Raw genomic sequence first — 21,178 nt, 5'->3', positions numbered from 1 at the left:
ATGTAGGCTACTTTGTATTGGAAAGGACTTACAAGCCCTGGTGCAAGGCCTGTCTTTGTATTAGAGGGCAAACATGTTTTTTTCCATGATAGAATTTGTTCAGTCCTAGAAAAAAAATGCTTCTAGATGAGGTTATGTACAACTTGTGATATAGATTGTTTGTCATTGTTTGTAAGCAGCACTACAAAAAACAAATTGTTCTTCTTTCGTCTTTTCCCGGTTAGGGGTTGCCACAGCAGAACTCCGGTCCGCTAATGATTGGCAGTAGATTTTTTTTACGGGTGCCGAAAAAAAAAAAAAAATCTATTGAAAAGAAATTGACGGAAAAAAAAACAAACAAGGTATACATTTTTACTGTGTAATATTCTCTAGAACTTTTCAGGCAGGTGGCATATATCGCAACAGCTGTAGGGTAGCCCACCTCTGTTAAGATTAATAATGTTTACTTGCTACAAGAAATTATATCAAATATGTACTTGACGGTGATTTTTTTTTTGTAGAAATGGCATGGTATTTTAGACTTCTGCTAGAAGGTCAGAGGTTTAGAGTTGACTGTGCCTTTCATGCAAATTAATAGAAAATGGAAAATAAAGAGTATTACTTAACCGTATTCTGACCAGAAACTTTTCTAACTCATGGCTTTGATGGAAGAACAAGGTTTTAATTTTCTTACAGTGACTAAAATGTGGTATTTCAAGAACCATGACTGAGATGTAAACATGCCATGGTAGACAGTTTATAATAACAGGGTCAGAGTGGGAGAAATAAGAGGAGGTGTGGCTTTCTTTTTGAGAGTCATGTTCAAAACAACAGAATAAAGGAATAAGCAGTGGTCAGAAGGAAGTGTGAGTCATAAGTAAAAGAACATGTAAATAATTGTGGAAGAGGAAAAACAGGTAGCAATAACACTAAGAATGGAAATGACAGAACAGTCTTCACAGGAGTTTTATATTACACATACACACAAACATATATATATATATATATATATATATATATATATATAATATAATATATATATGCCTCTGTGTGTGTGTGTGTGTGTGTGTGTGTGTGTGTGTGTGTGTGTGTGTGTGTGTGTATAAATATATATATGGATTCACTTTATAATCTCGAAATACTGAAATATCGAATTTCAGTATCTCGAGACTATAAAGCCGAAAACTAAAAACCGTGAATGTTACAAAAACACTGCACCTCACATACAAACACAAATACACCTACTTCCCGACACTACAACAAAGCAAAACAGCACACACGAGCAGAAAAAACAAACACACACACCTACCTTTCCTATAAGCAGGGGGGAAAGCCCCCCTGCACCCCTATGTGGGGTGCTGCCCCCCTCCACACCCCCTTTACTTATATATATAACTCCAAGCTGCACTAAACACCAAAACACAAAAAAAACACCACCACACATTCTACACCCCACATGCACAAACACACATCACATACATACAGACACCACCACTCTCAACACTGACACACTCTTACCTACCTACCCTAACCCACACCTAACACTCCCCAACACACTCACATGCACACAAACCCTCCACAAAACCCTTAAAAAATATAACACTTACCTAACGCGCCATCAGTACCTCGGGTTCGACATTTCTGGATTTGATATTCTGCAGTTTAGCGTAACTGCAGATTCGACAATTTGGTCTTGAAGTACTGAAATTTGACATTGCAGTATTTCGAGATTCCAAATGAAACCTATATATATATATATATATATATATATATATATATATATATATATATGCACAACCTCTCTTCAGAAGAGAAACAATATGAGAAAATGGCAAACAGGTAGAAGGAGGTGTTGATAGGATGTTTAAAAACAGTCCATACACCACACACACAAGGGGAAAGTGTCAGCCGGTACTAGAATCTGCATGAAAAAGTGTAGTGCTTGACCTGGTGTTTTCATAGTGGGAAAGAGAAGTGGTCTGATATCTAGAAACGAATATCCATTCGGGGTGATTGATCATCTGATAACAAATACAGATGAGAGTTCACCAAAAAGACTGAAGGTTGCAGAATTCAGAAGTGCAGGCTTTTTGAATGAACTGAGCAGTGTTACAGAAAGATTTTAAGTAACACGAATGAAAGCATGGTAAAAGAACAACGAACACTCACCAGAACTGTTGTCATTGAAGCAACAAGCTCATTTATGAAACAAATTACCTGTACTATATGAGTTAAAAAAGTAGTGGGTTTCTGAAATGAAGTAGCTTTGAATGTGAAAGAATGTGTAGTGTTTATACAGTATGAGGAACTGCAGAAGAGCAAAAACCGGAGTATTACTTTAAAACCAAGAGAACAAATAAGTTAGTAAAAAAAACAAAAAGTCTGAGCAGAGCAAAAGCAAAAGAGATATCAGCAAGGAAGACAAAATCTCTTATTAATATTAAAGTGAACAAAAAAGACAAAAGATGGGATAATAAAGCTGACAATAAGTGGGAGTTGTTTGGCAGAAAAAATATGTCAGAAAAGCAGGACTTGTAAATTAATTTGATCTTTATTCACAAAAAGTGCTTATTTATATAGTTTTATTTATATATTTGTTGGCCAGGGTCGAACTTTGTTCCCAGTGGATCATTTCCAGGTGCAGCCTGGCCTTTACAACCATCGCTGTTCACAGCTATCATAAAAATATACAAGCATTTAAACATCACAGTTTGTGCAAATTGTTTACAATAAACAAAATCCTTTGACAGTGAAGGTTGTACAATTTATTTACAATAAACAGTATTCTTTTTCAGTGAAGCAGATTAAGGTTACAGACAGGTTCAAGGGTATTTATAGTCTGTGAAATTGTATAATCAGGATGTGACAAACAAAATAGTGATACAGGAAAGTTAAACCACTGCTTGTAGCTTTAAGAAAAGAAGAGTGGAAACAGGAATGGATATACAACAGGAAAATAAGAATTGTAGCAAGGATTAAAAACAAGAATGCAGAGTACATGAAATCCCGGGAAAAAGTTAGTGTGTAACCTGCTAACTGGGATTAATCAGAAGAAGGTTGTAGGTCCTATGTGCAACTAGTTTGAGCTGTTGTTTGTTTTAGTGTAGAGTATAGTGGAATAGAAGGGATATTTTCCAGAATTTTGTAAAATTATTTAGCAAGACGCTGACCGGTTCGTTCTCAGCTAGAGTGTCTTCTGCGTGGAGACATGCATGAATGGGCGTACCTTCGTTGAAGGTTGTGCGTTAGGGCTGGCAACTCAGCACGTAAAAATCAACTGCCAGTCATTAGCAGACCGGAGTTCCGCTGTGGCGACCCCTAACCGGGAAAAGCCGAAAGACAGAGCAACATTTAGCAGTGTTAGTAATACCCAGGATGAAGGAGATTGATTTAATTCATTTTGTAGGGTAAAAAATCTTGAAAAAACTTGAAAAACTAAAGGTGCATAGTACATTGGGGTTAGAACAGCGAAATTATGGAATCTGTTACATAGGAAAAACGTTTACCTTACTTGACAGTTTGTGGGGCATGGAACCCAAGGCAATATAAATTCATAGCAAGAAGGCTATACAAAACAAGTCCAGTAAATTTTTTTTGTTCCTTTTTTGTTACATGGGTAATCATGGCACTGGATTAGAATGGCAGTGGGTGTGGCTTCCTTTGACTTCTTCTCGGCATGTAAATGAACAGATTAGTACAGGATCAGAGCCTAGTGTGACTGCAGCAACTTAATGATGCAAAGATAGTTCTGGTAAACAGAGATCAGTAACTAAAATGGAATGACAGTAACCAGTGGAATACCAGAAATATCAATGCTGAAATACCATAAAGGGTATATATTGGCATTCATCCTTTTCAGCATCTTTATAAGGGACCTTGTAAACTTCATAAAAGGAAAATCTATTTTCTTGTTAATGATGTAAAGTAATGCAACCGGGCTAAGTCAGAGGAAGGCTTGGAAGGGATGAGAAGAGACCTGATAAGGTTGGGAAATGTTGTGAAACAGAGCATCTTACACTCACTGCAGAAATGCTGTATTGTGCATTTGGAAAACAAAAACCTAGAAGAGGCATGTGCAGTTGGCAGGGAAATATTTTGAAGTGTTTGTAGTAATTGAACACAGATGAAATAGTCAGATAGCTATATTACATGACATAAAGATAAACCAACAGAACATGCTGGAGGGATAGATTCCTGTCCCAGAGACTTCCCATGCTCTGGAACAAACTACCTATCTATATCAAACAAAGCTGCTCATTAGCGCTCTTCAAGACAAATCTTGATGATTGGATGGGAGATAGGAAATTCATCCCAGGGATCACCTCTGTGGCTTTGCTTGACAGGGGCACAGGAAAATAATTTTCTTGGGTGGCAAAAGCCAGGGTACTGTTTGGCTAGGCTTAAATAGGCCCTAGAGCCAATAGCCTAGTACCTACCTATGAACCATTAGTCCCATAAAACAGCAAGGAATTTTGGTGTAATACTAGGATGTACATGAATAAACATTACTGGTAGAGTCTGTGATATTGTAATTTGTCCTTATAGACATTTAAATAGTGTTCTGGAGTGTCGTGCTCTTTTGTGGAAATCTTTAGTACACTGACATAGGACAGAGCTATTTCAGTGGAAGGCAACAAATGTGGTACATTGTCTGCATAAGAAGCCATATAAAGAACAATTAAAACAACATAATGCCTGTAGTCCTGAGCAAAATAGGCAGACAGTGGACATGACAAACGTTTTTAAGTCCCTCAAGAGAATCCTGCAGATTCCAAATTTTACAATATTTCAGAAAATGTGTGACCGCAATAGATCACAATTTCAGGATATAAAAATAAGTGGTTTGCAGAAAATAGAAGGAAATTATTAATGCACAGAAAGGTAGTGGGTTATTTGTCCAGTATTGACAAAGAGGTAATATGATCAAATCCAGACACCACGCCTCGCTCGTACAGCATGCACGGCCAAACCAAACGAACAAAACACTAGAGGCCAGCATATACAGTCCAAAATTTTATTGTAATAGCTAATAAGGACATATAAATGCCCAGAAATTATTCCAAAATCAAACCGGTTTCGGCTGATGCCTTCTTCAGTGAAAATTAGTCATTCAGATAAGCACAAGACTTCATGAATATTTATATAATGCCCCAGCCAATAGCCATCAATGGTATGATCCATACCCCTGTTTATTAACAGATTGTAAAAACCAAAATCCTTAGAGGACAGCATTTTGATGCTAATAGTGCTGAGGCTTGAAAAAATACATCATATTTGTACATGGATGTTGTTTAAAATTTAGAACAAATAATTTGTCTATTAATCAAATCATAATGAACTTAAACAAAAGATAATAATGCCCTGCGTAATCATGGTATAAATACCATTATATATAGTAATACACCCAGCCAAAATGTTAAGGCATACTCATCAAGGTAAATAATATATATATTTTTTTATTTTTTATATATGGGAAATAACCTTATGAGCCAAGTATAAAAATTATTGTGTGTATAAAACATATACTTATCATAAATGGTCATTTAGACCAGGTGGAAACAAGGCTCCCAAATGGATAATCCAATATTTTTCCTTATGACTCAGTATGTTTTGCCATCCCTGTTGATTGTTCCTGTTACCCGTGATTCTATCAATAACCATAAGCATAAACATAGCCGTTGGGTGTTTACTGGTATGTTGATATAAAGCATTGGTAGGTTTTGCATTCCTAATATCACTTCTATGTTCTCCTATTCTTATCTTTAGTGAGCGTGAAGTTTTACCCACATAAAATGCAGAGCACTGACATGTAGCCAAATATATAACCCAACTACTGGAACAGTTGGCAAATATCCTAAGATTATAAACCTTACTGGTGTTGACACTGGAAAATTGCTTCAACTTGTTCACCTGGTTACATGAAGAACAATGACCACAAGGGAAAGTGCCCAAAAGTTCATCCCCTGCTATGGTCAATTGTTTATATTTGGCCCCTCCACTTTCCTTCTGTTTATAGTGGGAAAACAAGGATCCTAAGGTTCTACCCCTCCTATAAGAAAACTGGCATTTAGTACCCAGGATATCCCGAAGAAAATGATTGGCCATCAGAATGTTCCAATTGTCATTCATAACATCTCTTATCACCTGATGATTCCTACCGAATGTAGTAACAAACCTAACGGTTGTGTCTTTTGAATTCGGTGTATGGTCCCTATATTGCAGCAATGTATCCCTGCGTTGTTTGTCAGAGCATGCACTGGCGGATATAATATCCATTGGATGATACCCCCTATCCAAAAATCTGTTTTCCAAATCGACTTTAGCCTCCTCATAATCAATAATAGAGGAGCTAATGCGTTTAATTCTAAGAAACTGAGATTTGGGGATATTGCGGATGGTGTGGAGTGGATGCATGCTAGAAGCATGAAGTAATGTGTTGTATTGTGGGTATTTGCGGTAGATTTTAGTACTCAAAGTATCATCATCATTACGATAAATGGTAACATCCAGAAAGTTGATGGTTTGTAGATGGAATGTAACAGTAAATTCAATTCCCCAGATGTTACTGTTGAGGTACTCCACAAATTCCTGCAAATATACTGAGTCAGCACGCCACACCATCCAGCAGTCGTCCAGATATCTCCGCCAGATATCAATCTCAACCAAGTAGATGTTATGCATTGGATTGTATATAAGGCATTCCTCAAGGTAGGCCATAAAAAGATCGGCATAGATGGGTGCAAAAGATGCCCCCATAGGCGTACCCCGGAGTTGCCAATAACAATCCCCTTGGAAGTAAAAAACATTTTTAGTCAGCACATGCTCGGACATACAGATAATGAGTGTATTAAAACCCAGTGGGTACAGCTCAGTTTTCTCCAACCAATATTGCAGAGCCTGCAACCCAGCCCAATGTGGTATACTCGTATATAAGGACCGAAAGTCAAGTGTACGCATAAGCCAATGAGGTTCTAATTGCGTATCCTCAATAATTTTTAAGAATTGTGTGGTATCCTGTATCCTGGCCCTAACTTGTTTAAGTAATGGTTTAAGTTGCTGAGTAAGAAATACTGAAAGAGGTTCAGTAAGTGAGCCGATACCCGATACTATGGGCCTCCCCGGAGGGTTAGTGATAGATTTATGTATTTTAGGAAGTAAATACAAAATTTGTTTAGAAGGGTCACTTACCCTAAGATGTTGAGCTATATTAGATGTTATGATGCCTTCTTCCACAGCTGAATCAAGAAATACATCAATCTCTTTTTTAAATTTTAATGAGGGGTCAATTCCCATATGCATATAGCATCCAGAATCTGATAGTTGTCTAAGCCCTTCCTGAATGTAGTAGTCCATATTCAAAATAACCACTGCCCCTCCCTTATCTGCTGGGAGTATAGCTATATTGTGATTATCCTTGAGTTCAGTTAGGGCCTTTTTCTCAGACATATTAATATTATCCTGTAAAATATGAGATTCAAAATGTGGAAAATGTAAGTCCCTTAATACAGCTTGTTGAAAAATGCCCACATTTTTATTCATAGGTGGTTGGAATGCTGATTTGTGAAATCTAAAGTCAGCTGATCTTTGAGAATTTACAGTGTTTTGATCTGAAAAAAATATTTTTAAGTTAAGACACCGACAAAAATCCAAAACATCTAGTGCAATCTTATATTGGTCAGAAAAGAAACTGGGTACAAATCCCAATCCTTAGTAGTTTCTGTTGGTCATCAGTTAGTATAATATTAGACAAATTTAGAACATTATTACAGTTGGTTGCTATTGTTTCAATAGAGTTTGAATCAATCCTGCCATGGATTCTGTCCCTATTCCGATTGGTATGTTTCCGCCCCCCTCTGTTCTTTCTGCTCCTTCGAAAGGGATATTGGTATTAGTTTTTTTCTTTAAAGGTGAATCAGCCAAAGATGTACCCTCACTATTGGTATACGAGGACTCCTCCCCCAAAGTACTGGTGTAAGACTTATCACTGTGTTTAAGTATAGACCTAGGTCTCTTTCTGGTTCTGCCCCTAGTTATTCCAAGACCCGAGTCCTGAAATCTCACTGATATTTGAATTTCAAAAGGATGTCCTTTATTATAATCCATGATGTCACGATTACATTTTTTAATCTTTCTATCCTTAATCATCCTATCATATGTGGTTAGTTCCTTGGACAAAGTGACCACCAAATTCTGATAGTTGTTTGCAGAGTGAAATTATTTACACTCCCCACTCAAAGTTTTGACTTCCAATACATTTGTATCAATGATCCGCTCGTAATAAGAAGTCAAAATTTTGACAAATGTCATAGAACACTCCTGTATGCCTGATTCCATTCATTGGTCAACTTCTGTTCAGATCTGCTGACCATAGGTCGAAGCTTGATACGAAGCCCCCTAGGGGCCATATTTTTATGCAAATAAGCCCTGAATAATCTAAGATGGCATATGTTTGCTCTTAGCCCTTTTAGGCCCTTTTCCAAACTTTGAAAGGCTAATTCACACCCATCAGATATATTACCATTGTGTTGACCTAGGGTGTTGCTTGGGACTGAATCAACTCCAAAAACCCTGATATCGTCCCGATCAGCACACAGCCCGTCCAATATATTGCCCAAATCCATCATAGAATATCCTAGATAGTTAATGATTGTGGTCAGTTTGTCCAAAGAGATATACCACTCATAAACACTACGTAGAAATATATAAAAAAATATATATAGAAAAGAGAACAAAACTAAGAGCAGATACAGGAAATGACCAATAGGATGTATATTAGAATGAAAGGCAGCAGTATGTCGCCAAAACTACTTGTAAATAAATCTATCACATACAGGACAGTCTTACACCAATATTAATAATACTTCAGTATATTGTGTATCCTAATGATATACCATTATACCACTATACCTAAGTCCTGATATTTAAAAGTAGTAGTACTCCTGACCTCCTTGATTTACTGATTAATTAGTCATGTAGTCCATTGGGTCAGTAAAGCATAATTTCACTTGTTGTTCATATAGTTGGCCTATATCTACCACTTTAATATGTATTGCTATAAGCAGAATGTTATTCACCCAAGTGTATGTTACCTATCACTATAGATATGAATAACATGTACAGAACTGTATGCCTAATATCAATAATTAGGCCTGGTACAGACTGTATACCATATAAGCAATTAGTACCAAAAGGGGGCATCACAATAATCACCCTACGGAAATCTAAAATTTCAAAAGACAGTCCAAGCTTATTCACCAACCCCCAACTCTCTCAAAAATGTTCCGTTAGATAAAGCCCAATAAAGGGGACAAATAACATAGATAACCTTAAGATATTATATTCTGTACTTTACCAAAACTTCAGAACAATATCCTGTACATGAGAAACAAACATTTCAAAGGGAAAGTTCCAAATAGAATCGCACTGACCCATATGCATATACATCACATAAATATTTCACATAATAAAATGCATGGATAATATACATTGGTTTGACATGTTAAGTTAAAGATATATAACCTGCATGAAGATTGATTTGTGAACGCAAATCGTATCCACATTATCAGTACATAATCAATATATAGCCCAAACAACTCATATTGGTGCCCTTTCCTCGTTATACATGTACAAAAGCACAACCATCCCAAAAGATCAGCCCAACATATGTATCATATCTAGAAAATGCGTAGATGTTATACATAGGTCACAATAGTAAACACTTTAACAATGTCAAGCGACTCCAGTTTTTACACCTACCCTAGTATATAGGATATCACACAATTAGTATTCTATCAAAAAATGCACATAACTTAGATGGAAGAAAGGGAGAGCTCCAAATAAAATCACGCAGACCCCTATACATGTATATCCCAGATATTCGACATAAAATGATGCATAGATATTATATATTGATTTAACATATTAGGTTAAATAAATAACCTATATGGAAACTGTTTTGTGAACGTAAACCACATCCACAATCTCGGTACATAATCAATATATAGCCCAAACAACTCGTATTGGTACCCATTCCTCATTAAATATTTACAGAAGCACCCTATCTCAAAAGAATAGCCCAACATATAAACAATATCTAAAAAATGCGTAGCTGTTATACATAGGTCGCAATAGTGTTTTTGACACTGTAGCAAAATCCTGTAATAACCAAACAACTCCAATTTTTACACCTACCCTAGTATACAGAATAACACACCATTCGTATCCCTTCAAATAAATTCACATAACTTAAATGTCCATACATAACACGGAATTAGTCCCAGACTCCAGTGAAAAGTGAGCCCAATGACTACGCAGTGAAAAAAGATGGTGGCGTCCTTCCACTTCAAACGTAGGCCCTTCAACAATGTATTTCAAGAAAGTTAAACCTGTTTTGGCTTCCAAAACAATAGTTCAACACAAATTGTGATACAATAGAATTGCCAGTACATTATAGTCCTGTTAATGTTTGGTATAACCCCCTTCCACGAAGTAATCCACAAAGATGACTAAAGTTGGAGTCTTATACTGGTAAAACGCTAGTCAGTACCTGTATAATGTCCTGTAACCACTGCGAATGCTTGAAGCCATTCAACATACATATTAGTCCAAAATCAGATAAATAAAGTTCCAAACATCCAGTACATATAAATACCAGAAAATATAAACCACGAAAGCCAGCTGGTGAAGTAAATCCAAGGAAGGAGACCTCTCCAACCGATAGTGAGGACTGAGTGCTAACAGCGAGATTCAACAGAACAAATCCAGACACCACGTCTAGCTCGTACAGCAGTCATGGCCAAACCAAATGAACAAAACACTAGAGGCCAGCATATACATTCCAAAATTTTATTGTAATAGCTAATAAGGACATATAAATGCCCAAAAATTATTCCAAAATCAAAAATTATTCCAAAATCAAACCGGTTTCGGCTGATGCCTTCTTCAGTGAAAATTAGTCATTCAAATAAGCACAAGACTTCATGAATATTTATATAGTGCCCCAGCCAATGGCCATCAATGGTATGATCCATACCCCTGTTTATTAACAGATTGTAAACACCAAAATCCTTAGAGGACAGCATTTTGATGCTAATAGTGCTGAGGCTTGCAAAAATGCATCTGTTCCAGTAGTTGGGTTATATATTTGGCTACATGTCAGTGCTCTGCATTTTATGTGGGTAAAACTTCACGCTCACTAAGAATAAGAATAGGGGAACATAGAAGTGATATTAGGAATGCAAAACCTACCAATGCTTTATATCAACATACCATTAAACACCCAACGGCTAAGTTTATGTTTATGGTTATTGATAGAATCATGGGTAACAGGAACAATCAACAGGGATGGCAAAACATACTGAGTCATAAGGAAAAATATTGGATTATCCATTTGGGAGCCTTGTTTCCACCTGGTCTAAATGACCATTTATGATAAGTATATGTTTTATACACACAATAATTTTTATACTTGGCTCATATGGTTATTTCCCATATATAAAAAATAAAAAAAATATATATTATTTACCTTGATGAGTATGCCTTAACATTTTGGCTGGGTGTATTACTATATATAATGGTATTTATACCATGATTACGCAGGGCATTATTTTCAATTGTTTAAGTTCATTATGATTTGATTAATAGACAAATTATTTGTTCTAAATTTTAAACAACATCCATGTACAAATATGATATATTTTTGCAAGCCTCATAGGTTCATAGGTTCATAGGTTCATACTAGGCTATCTGCCCGAGGGCATTTACAAGCCTAGCCCATAGTTTTGTGGCTTACGCCACCCCTTTAGTATGGGGAACTATACCCATTATTTTGCTGTGCCTCTGTTGAGCAGTGACACTGAGGTAATCCCTGGGGTATATCTGCGATCTCCCATCCATTGGTTAAGATTTCTCTTGAACAAGGCCAGCGAGGTGCTCTGCCTCACATATACCGGGATTTTATTCCACAGCATAGGGAGTCTTTGGGGGATGAATCTATCCCTCCAGCACGTCCTATTAATAGCCGTGTCGAGGTTTAAGTCTCCCGCCCTTGTGGCTGTGACGGATCTAGATTTTTTGAGGTGAAGCATATTCATCAAATCTGGGTTTGACATGGCCTTGTATGTTAGGCAAAGGTCACCTCTGAGCAAGCGGTAAGCGACTGAATAGAGCTGGAGTTCTTTCAGTCGGGCAGCATAGGACAGATGTTTGAGACCCTTTATCCTTTTGGTGAGGAACTTTTGTGGCCTCTCCAGCTGCTGCAAGTGTCGGGTCAGATACATTCCGAATGGGGCATTGTACTCAATCATCACCTCAGCACTATTAGCATCAAAATGCTGTCCTCTAAGGATTTTAGTTTTTACAATCTGTTAATAAACAGGGGTATGGATCATACCATTGATGGCCATTGGCTGGGGCACTATATAAATATTGAAGTCTTGTGCTTATTTGAATGACTAATTTTCACTGAAGAAGGCATCAGCCGAAACCGGTTTGATTTTGGAATAATTTTTGGGCATTTATATGTCCTCATTAGCTATTACAATAAAATTTTGGACTGTATATGCTGGCCTCTAGTGTTTTATAATATGATCAAACACAGTGAATGAATTCAAGAATTCATAGGGCAGACCTTTCTAGGATTGGACAAGGGACAGCTATTGGGTGAGCAGAACCTTCACTTATCCAGGAATTAAGCGCAGGCTAATTACAATATATGGTTCTTATCAGTGGTTAAACTGTATGGTCCTGTTTTATAATGATCATCCTCTGATCTTTTCTCAAGTTTCTCTGAGTTACCTACCAACAACGCTGTGTCGGTTGAAACTTTTTTCCATTGCTATTAGCCTCTCCCTAGTTCCTGTTTAAGACAGCACTGAGATTGTGCTAACACTGGTAGGTGACATCTCTGTGCATGTCACCACCATACATATAGTAGAGGTGGCCAGTTTTTAAATAATGTGGATATTTGTCTGGCCGCTTAGTTTCTTATTTCCTTTTGGTTTCTAAACCCTGTCTGGACTTATGAGTCCATGTCCATGGACCATTACCAGTAGCCATTACACCTGCTGACTTGTAATTTTATTCCTTTTAGTACTTAAATATACACAGTTCCTCTGGGTATCATACAGATTAACGTTATAACATACACTGGCTGTGTATTGAACAGTTCTGTGCAGTGCATTTAAGACTGAATTGCACTAGATGTGGCCATATTCATGCAAAGAATTCCACCCTTTTAGTGTTTATGTTTTAAAGCATCCCTAAAAGACTGAATGGCAATTTTTGTAATACAAAGGACCCCATATATGCAGCCATGATAGGGAAAGTTTAGTACATGTTGAAGGGGAGGAACTGACAAAAATGTGGTGGGGTTTTTTTTTTTCATTTTTCAAGAGGTTTACAGCATTGAGGAAGCAACCAACATGTTTTCTTTGCACAGGCATGCATCAGTGTGTTTTATAAGTTTATTACTGTAGTCTGTGTGTCAGTTTTTATATATATTATCACATCAAATTGAATGGAAGGCCTGTTGTGTATATCCTCTCTGGCTTTTCTGGGAGCAGTACTTTTTATTTTGTGCGCTGTAATCACATTTTGAAGCATCACGCATGAAAAGTTGATATTGCAGATTGCTCCACAAAAAGAATAAATACACGAACTTGCAAGCTAATAATGCAAACATTTTATTCCATAAAGTGCTTTTTGTCTGGCTGGATAGCTAGACTTCTTCAGATGCAATTAAATATTCAAATCACAGTATATAACATGAACATCAGTCAGTTGATCCGCCCTACTTGTTAGAACAGCTGATCAACACCAACCAATGCATTTACATACCCTCACAGCCTAAGCCAAAATGCCTTAAACACGCATACCATGAATTATATCTACTTCTAGTTAAGTTAATTAAAACCTACTAACATATTTATTAATTTAAGTCATAGTTTATATATCTGTAAATATTCTAAAAACTTATAAAAATAATTAATGTACTGCGGTGGTGGTGCTGCTGTAGTGTTGTCGCCTCACAGTAAGACGTTGCCCTGTTCAGTTCTCAGCTAGAGCGTCTTCTGTATGGAGACATGCATGAATGGGCGTACCTTCGTTGAAGGTTGTGCGTCAGGGCCGGCAACTCGGCACATAAAAATCTACTGCCAATCATTAGCGGACCGGAGTTACACTGTGGCGACCCCTAACCGGGAAAAGCCGAAAGACACAACAACAACAAAATACTACACAAAAAGTATAAAAGTCAGAAACCATACCTATAAATGAGTTTCTGACTTTAATAATGTAATACTCCAAAAAACATAAATTTAAACAAACTAAAACAGTTAAACTAATGATGCAAAACTCATACATCACTCCTTCTGGGACAACTCTATTTAGTAAAATAATATAATATAATATGCTTAACATGTAAAATTCCTAAAATGTTTGCTTTGTAAAGTAATATACATTTCTGCCCCAAAAGGTTTTTAAAAACCACTTTAAAAATATATAGCTGTGATTATCTTAAAAGACTTTTCAGTTTTAAAATACATTTCATAGAATACATCTCATTAAGACCTGGATAGAGACATGCAAACGTACGTAGTTGCCAGAACAGTTCCATTTTTCAAGTAACAATAGTACTGGGCCACCTCTAGCATCCGAGGTTACACATTCTATAGCTCTAAACATAAAACCACGATTAGGAAAAGAGTGAGTGTGTCTAGCTAGGGCATTGTCTAATTTGTTGTTTCTAATGATATACAAATGTTCATATACTCTGTCCCTCAACCTTCTATCAGTCTTTCCAATATAGAAGGCAGGGCAGCTGTAACAATTAGCAAGATAGACCACTCCTTTTGTATTACAATCAAACCTATGTTTAGTAATATATCTAACCCCTCTGATAGAGAGGTTTGTCCCTACCTCTATGTATCTACAATATGGGCACATATGACATTTATACATGCCCCCATGTTTTGTACTAAAATTAATAGGTTTATGAGTTTCTAATAGATTCTTCAAATTCCTACCTTTCTTAAAGATTACCTTAGGAAAATCATGTAGTTCTTTAACAGTAGGTAGATCTGTTTTTATAAATTCCCAATTATTTCGTATTATGTTTACAAAATTGTAGCTATCCATATAAAATGTAAGAATAAGACTACATGGGTCCACAGGTTTGTTCGGTAACTCATCCAATAAAGTGTCCTCTTGGGCAGTAACACTATCTAAACCTATATTAGAGGGTTTAGGGACTAAAACAGGTCTATAAATACCTAAAATTCTCTTTTTTATTACCTCTTGACTTATTTCATCCAATAATGCATCCGAATAGCCCCTCTTTTTAAACATTTCTACTAGTTTGTTAGTCCTCCAAAAAGTCCTGTTCATCTGAGACCATTCGGGCCGCCCTTACTAATTGTTCTTTTACTACAGAACGTTTTTGAAATGATGGGTGGCAACTACTATAATGAAGGAATGTGTTGGAATAAGTTTCCTTTCTAAATATACTTGCTTTCCAACATTTGTTTATCCTGCCCTTTCTTAAGTCTATATCAAGGTAAGATATTCTATCGCTATTAAAACACTGTGTAAATTTTAAAAAAGCAGTCGTGTTATTGAACTGGTTAACCAAGGACAAGGCTTCATTTTCGTTTCCTTTGAATAAAATAAATATATCGTCCAGAAATCGAGTATAAAAACTAATCTGTTCCATAATGTGAGTCACTCCAAAAATATGTTCCTGTTCGCAAAACGCCATAACTAGGTTGGCAAAACTGCTACCACAGGGGTAGCCCATAGCAACCCCTATCCTTTGTAAAAAGTATCTGTTGTTGAAAGTCATAAAGTTGTTGGACAAAACAATGTCCAACAACTCTTCTATTAGTTGTACTTCGCTTTAGGGGGCCCCCATCCTGTGTAGCAGTAAGCCTACCCATTCTATACCTTCATTGTGTGGGATGGAAGAATATAAGTCCCTCACATCAATTGTAAGGAAATTAAAATCATCCCTGTATTCTAAGTTGTTTAAGTTGGCCAAAAAGGTCCAGGAATCCTTACAAATTTGACTTTGTTGGATTACATATTTTTTAAGGATATGGTCAATAAATTTTGAGCAAGCATAAGTAATACTTGCTCTAGCATCCAGTAATGGTCTCATAGGGGGGTTAGTGATAGACTTGTGAATCTTTGGAACTCCAAAGATAGTGGGTATTCTTGGTGCTGGTGTATCAAGAAAATTAGCAATTCCTACATCTATCCTTGCTTCAATAAACAACTCGTCAAAAATAGAACAAATTCTAGCATAAGCTATGTTTAGCTCATTTTTAGATAATTCAGTCTATGTTTCACTTGCTAAAATTTCTTCCATTTTCTTAATATATTCATCCAAGTCTATATCACTAACCCACCCCCTTTGTCCGGTTTCATTGTTCTCACTTGGGCTTGCTGAAGCACAGATAAAGCTTTCTTTTTTTCTCTAGTTATGTTGAATTTCAAAGTACAACTTTTTTTATTGTTATTTTTGTTTGAAGTTACTTGGTTAAAAAAATCTGATATACACACTTTTTCAAACAAAGCTATAATAGGTTGTAATTGAGGGCAGAAAGTTCTAGATACATAAAATGGTGTTACTGTGTGTTGCCCCTCCCCAAACAAAACTTTAAAATTAAGTTTTCTTTTAAACAGTTTAAAATCTGTAATTAATTCTGCTATGTTAGTTTTTACTGTGGGGACAAAAGTAAGTCCTTTTGCTAGCAAATCAGCCAGCACCAAATCCACTTTAAATTCAGAATAATTAAAAATATTAAAGTCACCTTGCGTGTTACACGCTACTGTGTGTTTTAATCCATTTAGTTCTGAAGTCTGACTTTCCAGTCCTTCACTCTCTATTGGTTCTGGTGTGAACTGTAGTAAACTTTCGGGGCTCCCTGCCTCAGGTTGTAGCCTGAGGCAGGATGCTGAAAATTTGCTCCATTGTTTAGACCATGTTGTTAGCCCACAAAGTTAGTCCTCCTTCTATAAGCTCCTCCACTGTTCGTGTTATTATTGCTAGTGTTATTATTAGAAGCATTGCTCTTCTTTTTAGTGGATACATATGTCCAACCTTCTTCACTCTGATCTGATCCTTGAACAGGTAGAGCCGTTTGGTTCACACCTACTGCTGCAGTAACTTCCTGAAAATGCCCACATTTTTCTGTATACCAGATTGTGACAATGGTGGTGCAGGGTAGGCAAAACCTTTTGCATACACTTCTCTGTCCCGGTTTAATTTTTTAAGCTTTGTGCTTTTTAGCTTCTCTATATGCTGGTCAGTACTCTTGAATGACCTTTCATAGTTGTATTTGTATCTATGAAAGTCACCATCCCTCTTAATTTCTTCATCTATAACAGAAGCTTCATGTAGTAAACCATCTACCATAATTTGGTAGTGTTTACAAATTAACCCTAAAAGTTCAATTCCATGGTTGTTAAACATTTTAATCAAGACTTTGTGAAAGTCTGAACCGCCTATAAGGCCAATGGGTTATTGCCAAACACGGTGACCCTTAGGTACTATACCCTCACTGACACATTCTTTGAAATAGGCAAGTTCTAACTGAAGTTTTTTATATTTAAGCAATTTTGAATCCAACTGCTTTAGTTTGTCAGTGATATTCTCTGTTCGCGTGTTTTCTGTGGCCGAATCACCCAAAGTTCCACTAATAGAAGTTTGCTGTAATGACGGTAACCATTCTAACCAGGAGTTCAAACTAGTGGGTGGGGATTCCGTAAGTCGCAACTGTTCTTGTACTAAAATGTTATCACGGTGAATATCATTAAAATTCCCCGAAGATGTAGCGTAAATATATAAACTATGACTTAAATTAATAAATATGTTAGTAGGTTTTAATTAATTTATCTAGAAGTAGATATAATTCATGTTATGTGTGTTTAAGGCATTTTGGCTTAGGCTGTGAGGGTATGTAAATGCATTGGTTGGTGCTGATCAGCTGTTCTAACTAGTAGGGCGGATCAGCTGACTGATATTCATGTTATATACTGTGATTTGAATATTTAATCACATCTGAAGAAGTCTAGCTATCCAGCCAGATGAAAAGCGCTTTATGGAATAAAAAGTTTACATTATTAGCTTGCAAGTTCATGGATTTATTCTTTTTGTGGAGCATTAGTTGGTTTGTTGCTGCTGTTTTATCCTGATATTGAAGATTGTCAGAGCTGCTGTGGTCTGTATGACTGAGTGGTAGTATATATAGTGATCAATAGTATGACTGAGGGCAGAGCCCCCACATGGGAGAGGTACACGGGGAAGCAGCCCGTGTTTTCTGTTGTTTTGTAGTGTTTAGTATAACAATTTGTTAATATTAAACTTTCTTGTAATCCAGATATTATAGCTGCAGTGTTTTGTATCTCAAGCAAGGGAAGTGCAATGTGTCGCAATAAATCCTTCAAGGATGCTATCCATTTTAATGTTAGCCACATCTCCCTGTCCTTGTAATTGCATTATGTTATGTTCGTATCCGTGACTGTGCCTCTGTGCTAAGTGAACTCCGATTTTTCTGTTTCCTCTAGTGGTTTAGAGATCATTGTTTGTAAAACTGTTTATTTCCTTTTGCATGTTCAACTTCTGTGAGTGATTAAGCTATTATTCTTAATGTTTTCCCAATCATGTATATCCCGATTAACAGAAAAGAGCTTACATTCTGTTCAATAGTTACTTGCGAGTGTGTGTGTGTGTGTGTGTGTGTGTGTGTGTGTGTGTGTGTGTGTGTGTGTGTGTGTGTTTTACATAGTCAGTAGTGATATACCCATTCTTCTAAAAATGAAACTTGCAAGTGGCAGTTGATGATGTTATGGTAGACAGTAATTATTGCTAAGATTTAGTTACAGTCATCTAAAAGTAACACAAGTTGAATGTTATAAATGGAGTAAACAATACTGTCTTTCAGCTTCTGAAAATGACTTGTTGAATAAACGTTTGAAACTGGATTATGAGGAAATCACACCATGTCTTAAGGATGTGACGCTTGTATGGGAAAAAATGTTAAATGCACCTGGAAGAGCAAAGGTGAAGTTTGACCTGGAGGAGATCCATGCTGCTGTAGGACAAGGTAGGATGCATTATATAATGTACTGCATGTTTGGATTAACAGTTGTCTTAGCAGAAACTGATCTTTCAGTTAAAGGGCATTCATTGTTTTAAATGTTGACAGAGTTTTATCACAACAAAAGCTGTGGTTCCTCTGCCTTAGGAGTTTTGCAGTATGAGAGGGTTTTATTTCTGACTCCAAGTGTTATTTTTGAAAAAACACATACAGTACTGCATGCTATGTTTTGTAATAGTTTAGTCTAACATTTCATCTTAAGGCTTACTTAATATTAGTAGGGCAGCTGAGAGCACTGGGAAAATAATAAAGCTGGGGTTGCATTTAATATACCAAGAGAACTTCAAATCAGTTCAGATGAATTCTTTGTTACTAGCCAAGAAATAGATCCTAGTGTTTATCATATTTTTATAAAAGAACCAGGATTGTATAGTCAAAATATGCAGTTTAATTTTTAATGGTTGAACAGCTGTTTTCGTTTAAACTAGCAAAAACAGTAAAAATGAGTTCTGAGTTCATATGTGATGTTTTCACCCTTCATAGAAGCCAAATTACAGTGGCATATTCAGTTTCTGTCATTATCTAAGAGTAAATGACATTTTGAAAGTAATCATTATCAAACAATGAAGTGTCTATTATCACATCTGCATCGGGTGCTAGGATCCGCCACATAACCCACGCACTCAGGTCACTCCACAACAAGTACAAATATGACTCTGCCAGTGTCCTTGTTGGTGTGAACACCCTGAGACGTACCTCCCTGGACTACATGAAAAGAGACATGGAAGACCTCTCCGATTTTGTAGCCCAGGCAGGTATGACCCTAGCCCTGAGTAGCATCCTGCCATTGCCCAGAATGTTATTGCAGTACAAGGACAAAATGATTGACTTCAACAATTGGCTAAGCGTCTGGTGTCATTCTAAGGGGATCCAGTATCTGTCTGCCCGGGATGACATGGTCGACAGATCACAGTGCTTTGCCAGAGATGGCATGCACCTGTCGCCCCTGGGATTCCGGATACTGGCTAAGGGTCATGCCGCTCCCCTATAGTGCCGTTGTTAGGCAAGGTTCAAATGACAAATTCGCCACCGTAACAGGAACAGGCAAGCAAAAACTGAGGGTAATGCTGCTCAATGCTAGAAGTCTAAATCTCAAAATGCACTCACTCGAGGCACTCCTTAAAATGGAGAACATCGATATCTGTGCAGTGACTGAGACCTGGTTCAAGGCTCTAGAGAGCACCCCTGCATTACCAGGCTATAACTCATACCACACTTTTCAGCCATCTAACCTGGACCAGAACACGAAAGGCGGAGGTGTGTCCATATTCATTAAGGATATCCACACCTTCAGGCTAGTTGTGCAGCATAATGCATCCGAGGTTATCCAAGTGCAACTAACTCTGGGCAAAACTGCTCCCGGATTCCCACTCCTCTTTTCTTGATATTACGGTTCAACCAAACACCCTAATAATGGGTGATTTCAACTATCCCACCATTAACTGGGAAAACTACTCATGTACCAACTCCTTCGCTCAACACTTTCTGGAATTCATAAATTCCAATGCCCTGGATCAACTTATCCACACCCCAACCAGGGACAACAATATCCAAGACCTAGTCATTACCACCATGAGTGACCGGTGTTCCACACCTGAAGTCAACCCTCGTTGGTCAGATGCGACCATAAGCTAATCACCCTAGATATCCGCATCCCACCCCATCCTACCATTAAGGAAACCACAGTAAAAAATTTCTCCAAAGACAACTTCATGTTTCTTAAGACAGAAGTGGCGAACTTCATGACACCCATGCAGATGGACAATACAGTTAAGACTGCTGAATACAACACAAATGCACTCTGTAAGCACTTACACGAATGTATGGATCGTGCTATCCCAAACAGAACCAAGACGCTGTCCACCAAAAAAAGGATGCCAATCTGGTGGTCCCCTGCCATAAACAAACTCTACAACAGAAGGAAGAAACTGTTGCAAAAGAGAGTAAAATCCCATGAGTGTTTGAGCTCCTTGGTCAGCCTCAGTAAGAAGCTGAAATCCCTTATAAGATCCTCCAAAGCTAGCTACGAAAGCAAAATCACC

At 37.2% G+C, this 21,178-nt stretch overlaps 1 protein-coding gene across 1 annotated transcript in view; it reads left to right on the top strand.

Moving 5' to 3' along the window:
* The window catches only part of TBC1D1 (TBC1 domain family member 1), a 2,608,647-nt gene that overhangs the window by 1,947,597 nt on the left and 639,872 nt on the right, over positions 1–21,178 (top strand). The window contains exon 13 of the mRNA XM_044062143.1: positions 18,921–19,082. Within this exon, the coding sequence (XP_043918078.1) occupies positions 18,921–19,082 (162 nt within the window). The remainder of the gene's footprint in view (positions 1–18,920; positions 19,083–21,178) is intronic.

This window comes from Protopterus annectens, chromosome 2.part1, assembly GCF_019279795.1.
Source record: "Protopterus annectens isolate FY-2018-M chromosome 2.part1, PAN1.0, whole genome shotgun sequence".
Lineage (NCBI taxonomy): Eukaryota > Metazoa > Chordata > Ceratodontiformes > Protopteridae > Protopterus > Protopterus annectens.
Note: the sequence above shows the minus strand (reverse complement) of the source record. Positions and strands in the feature narration are given on the sequence as shown.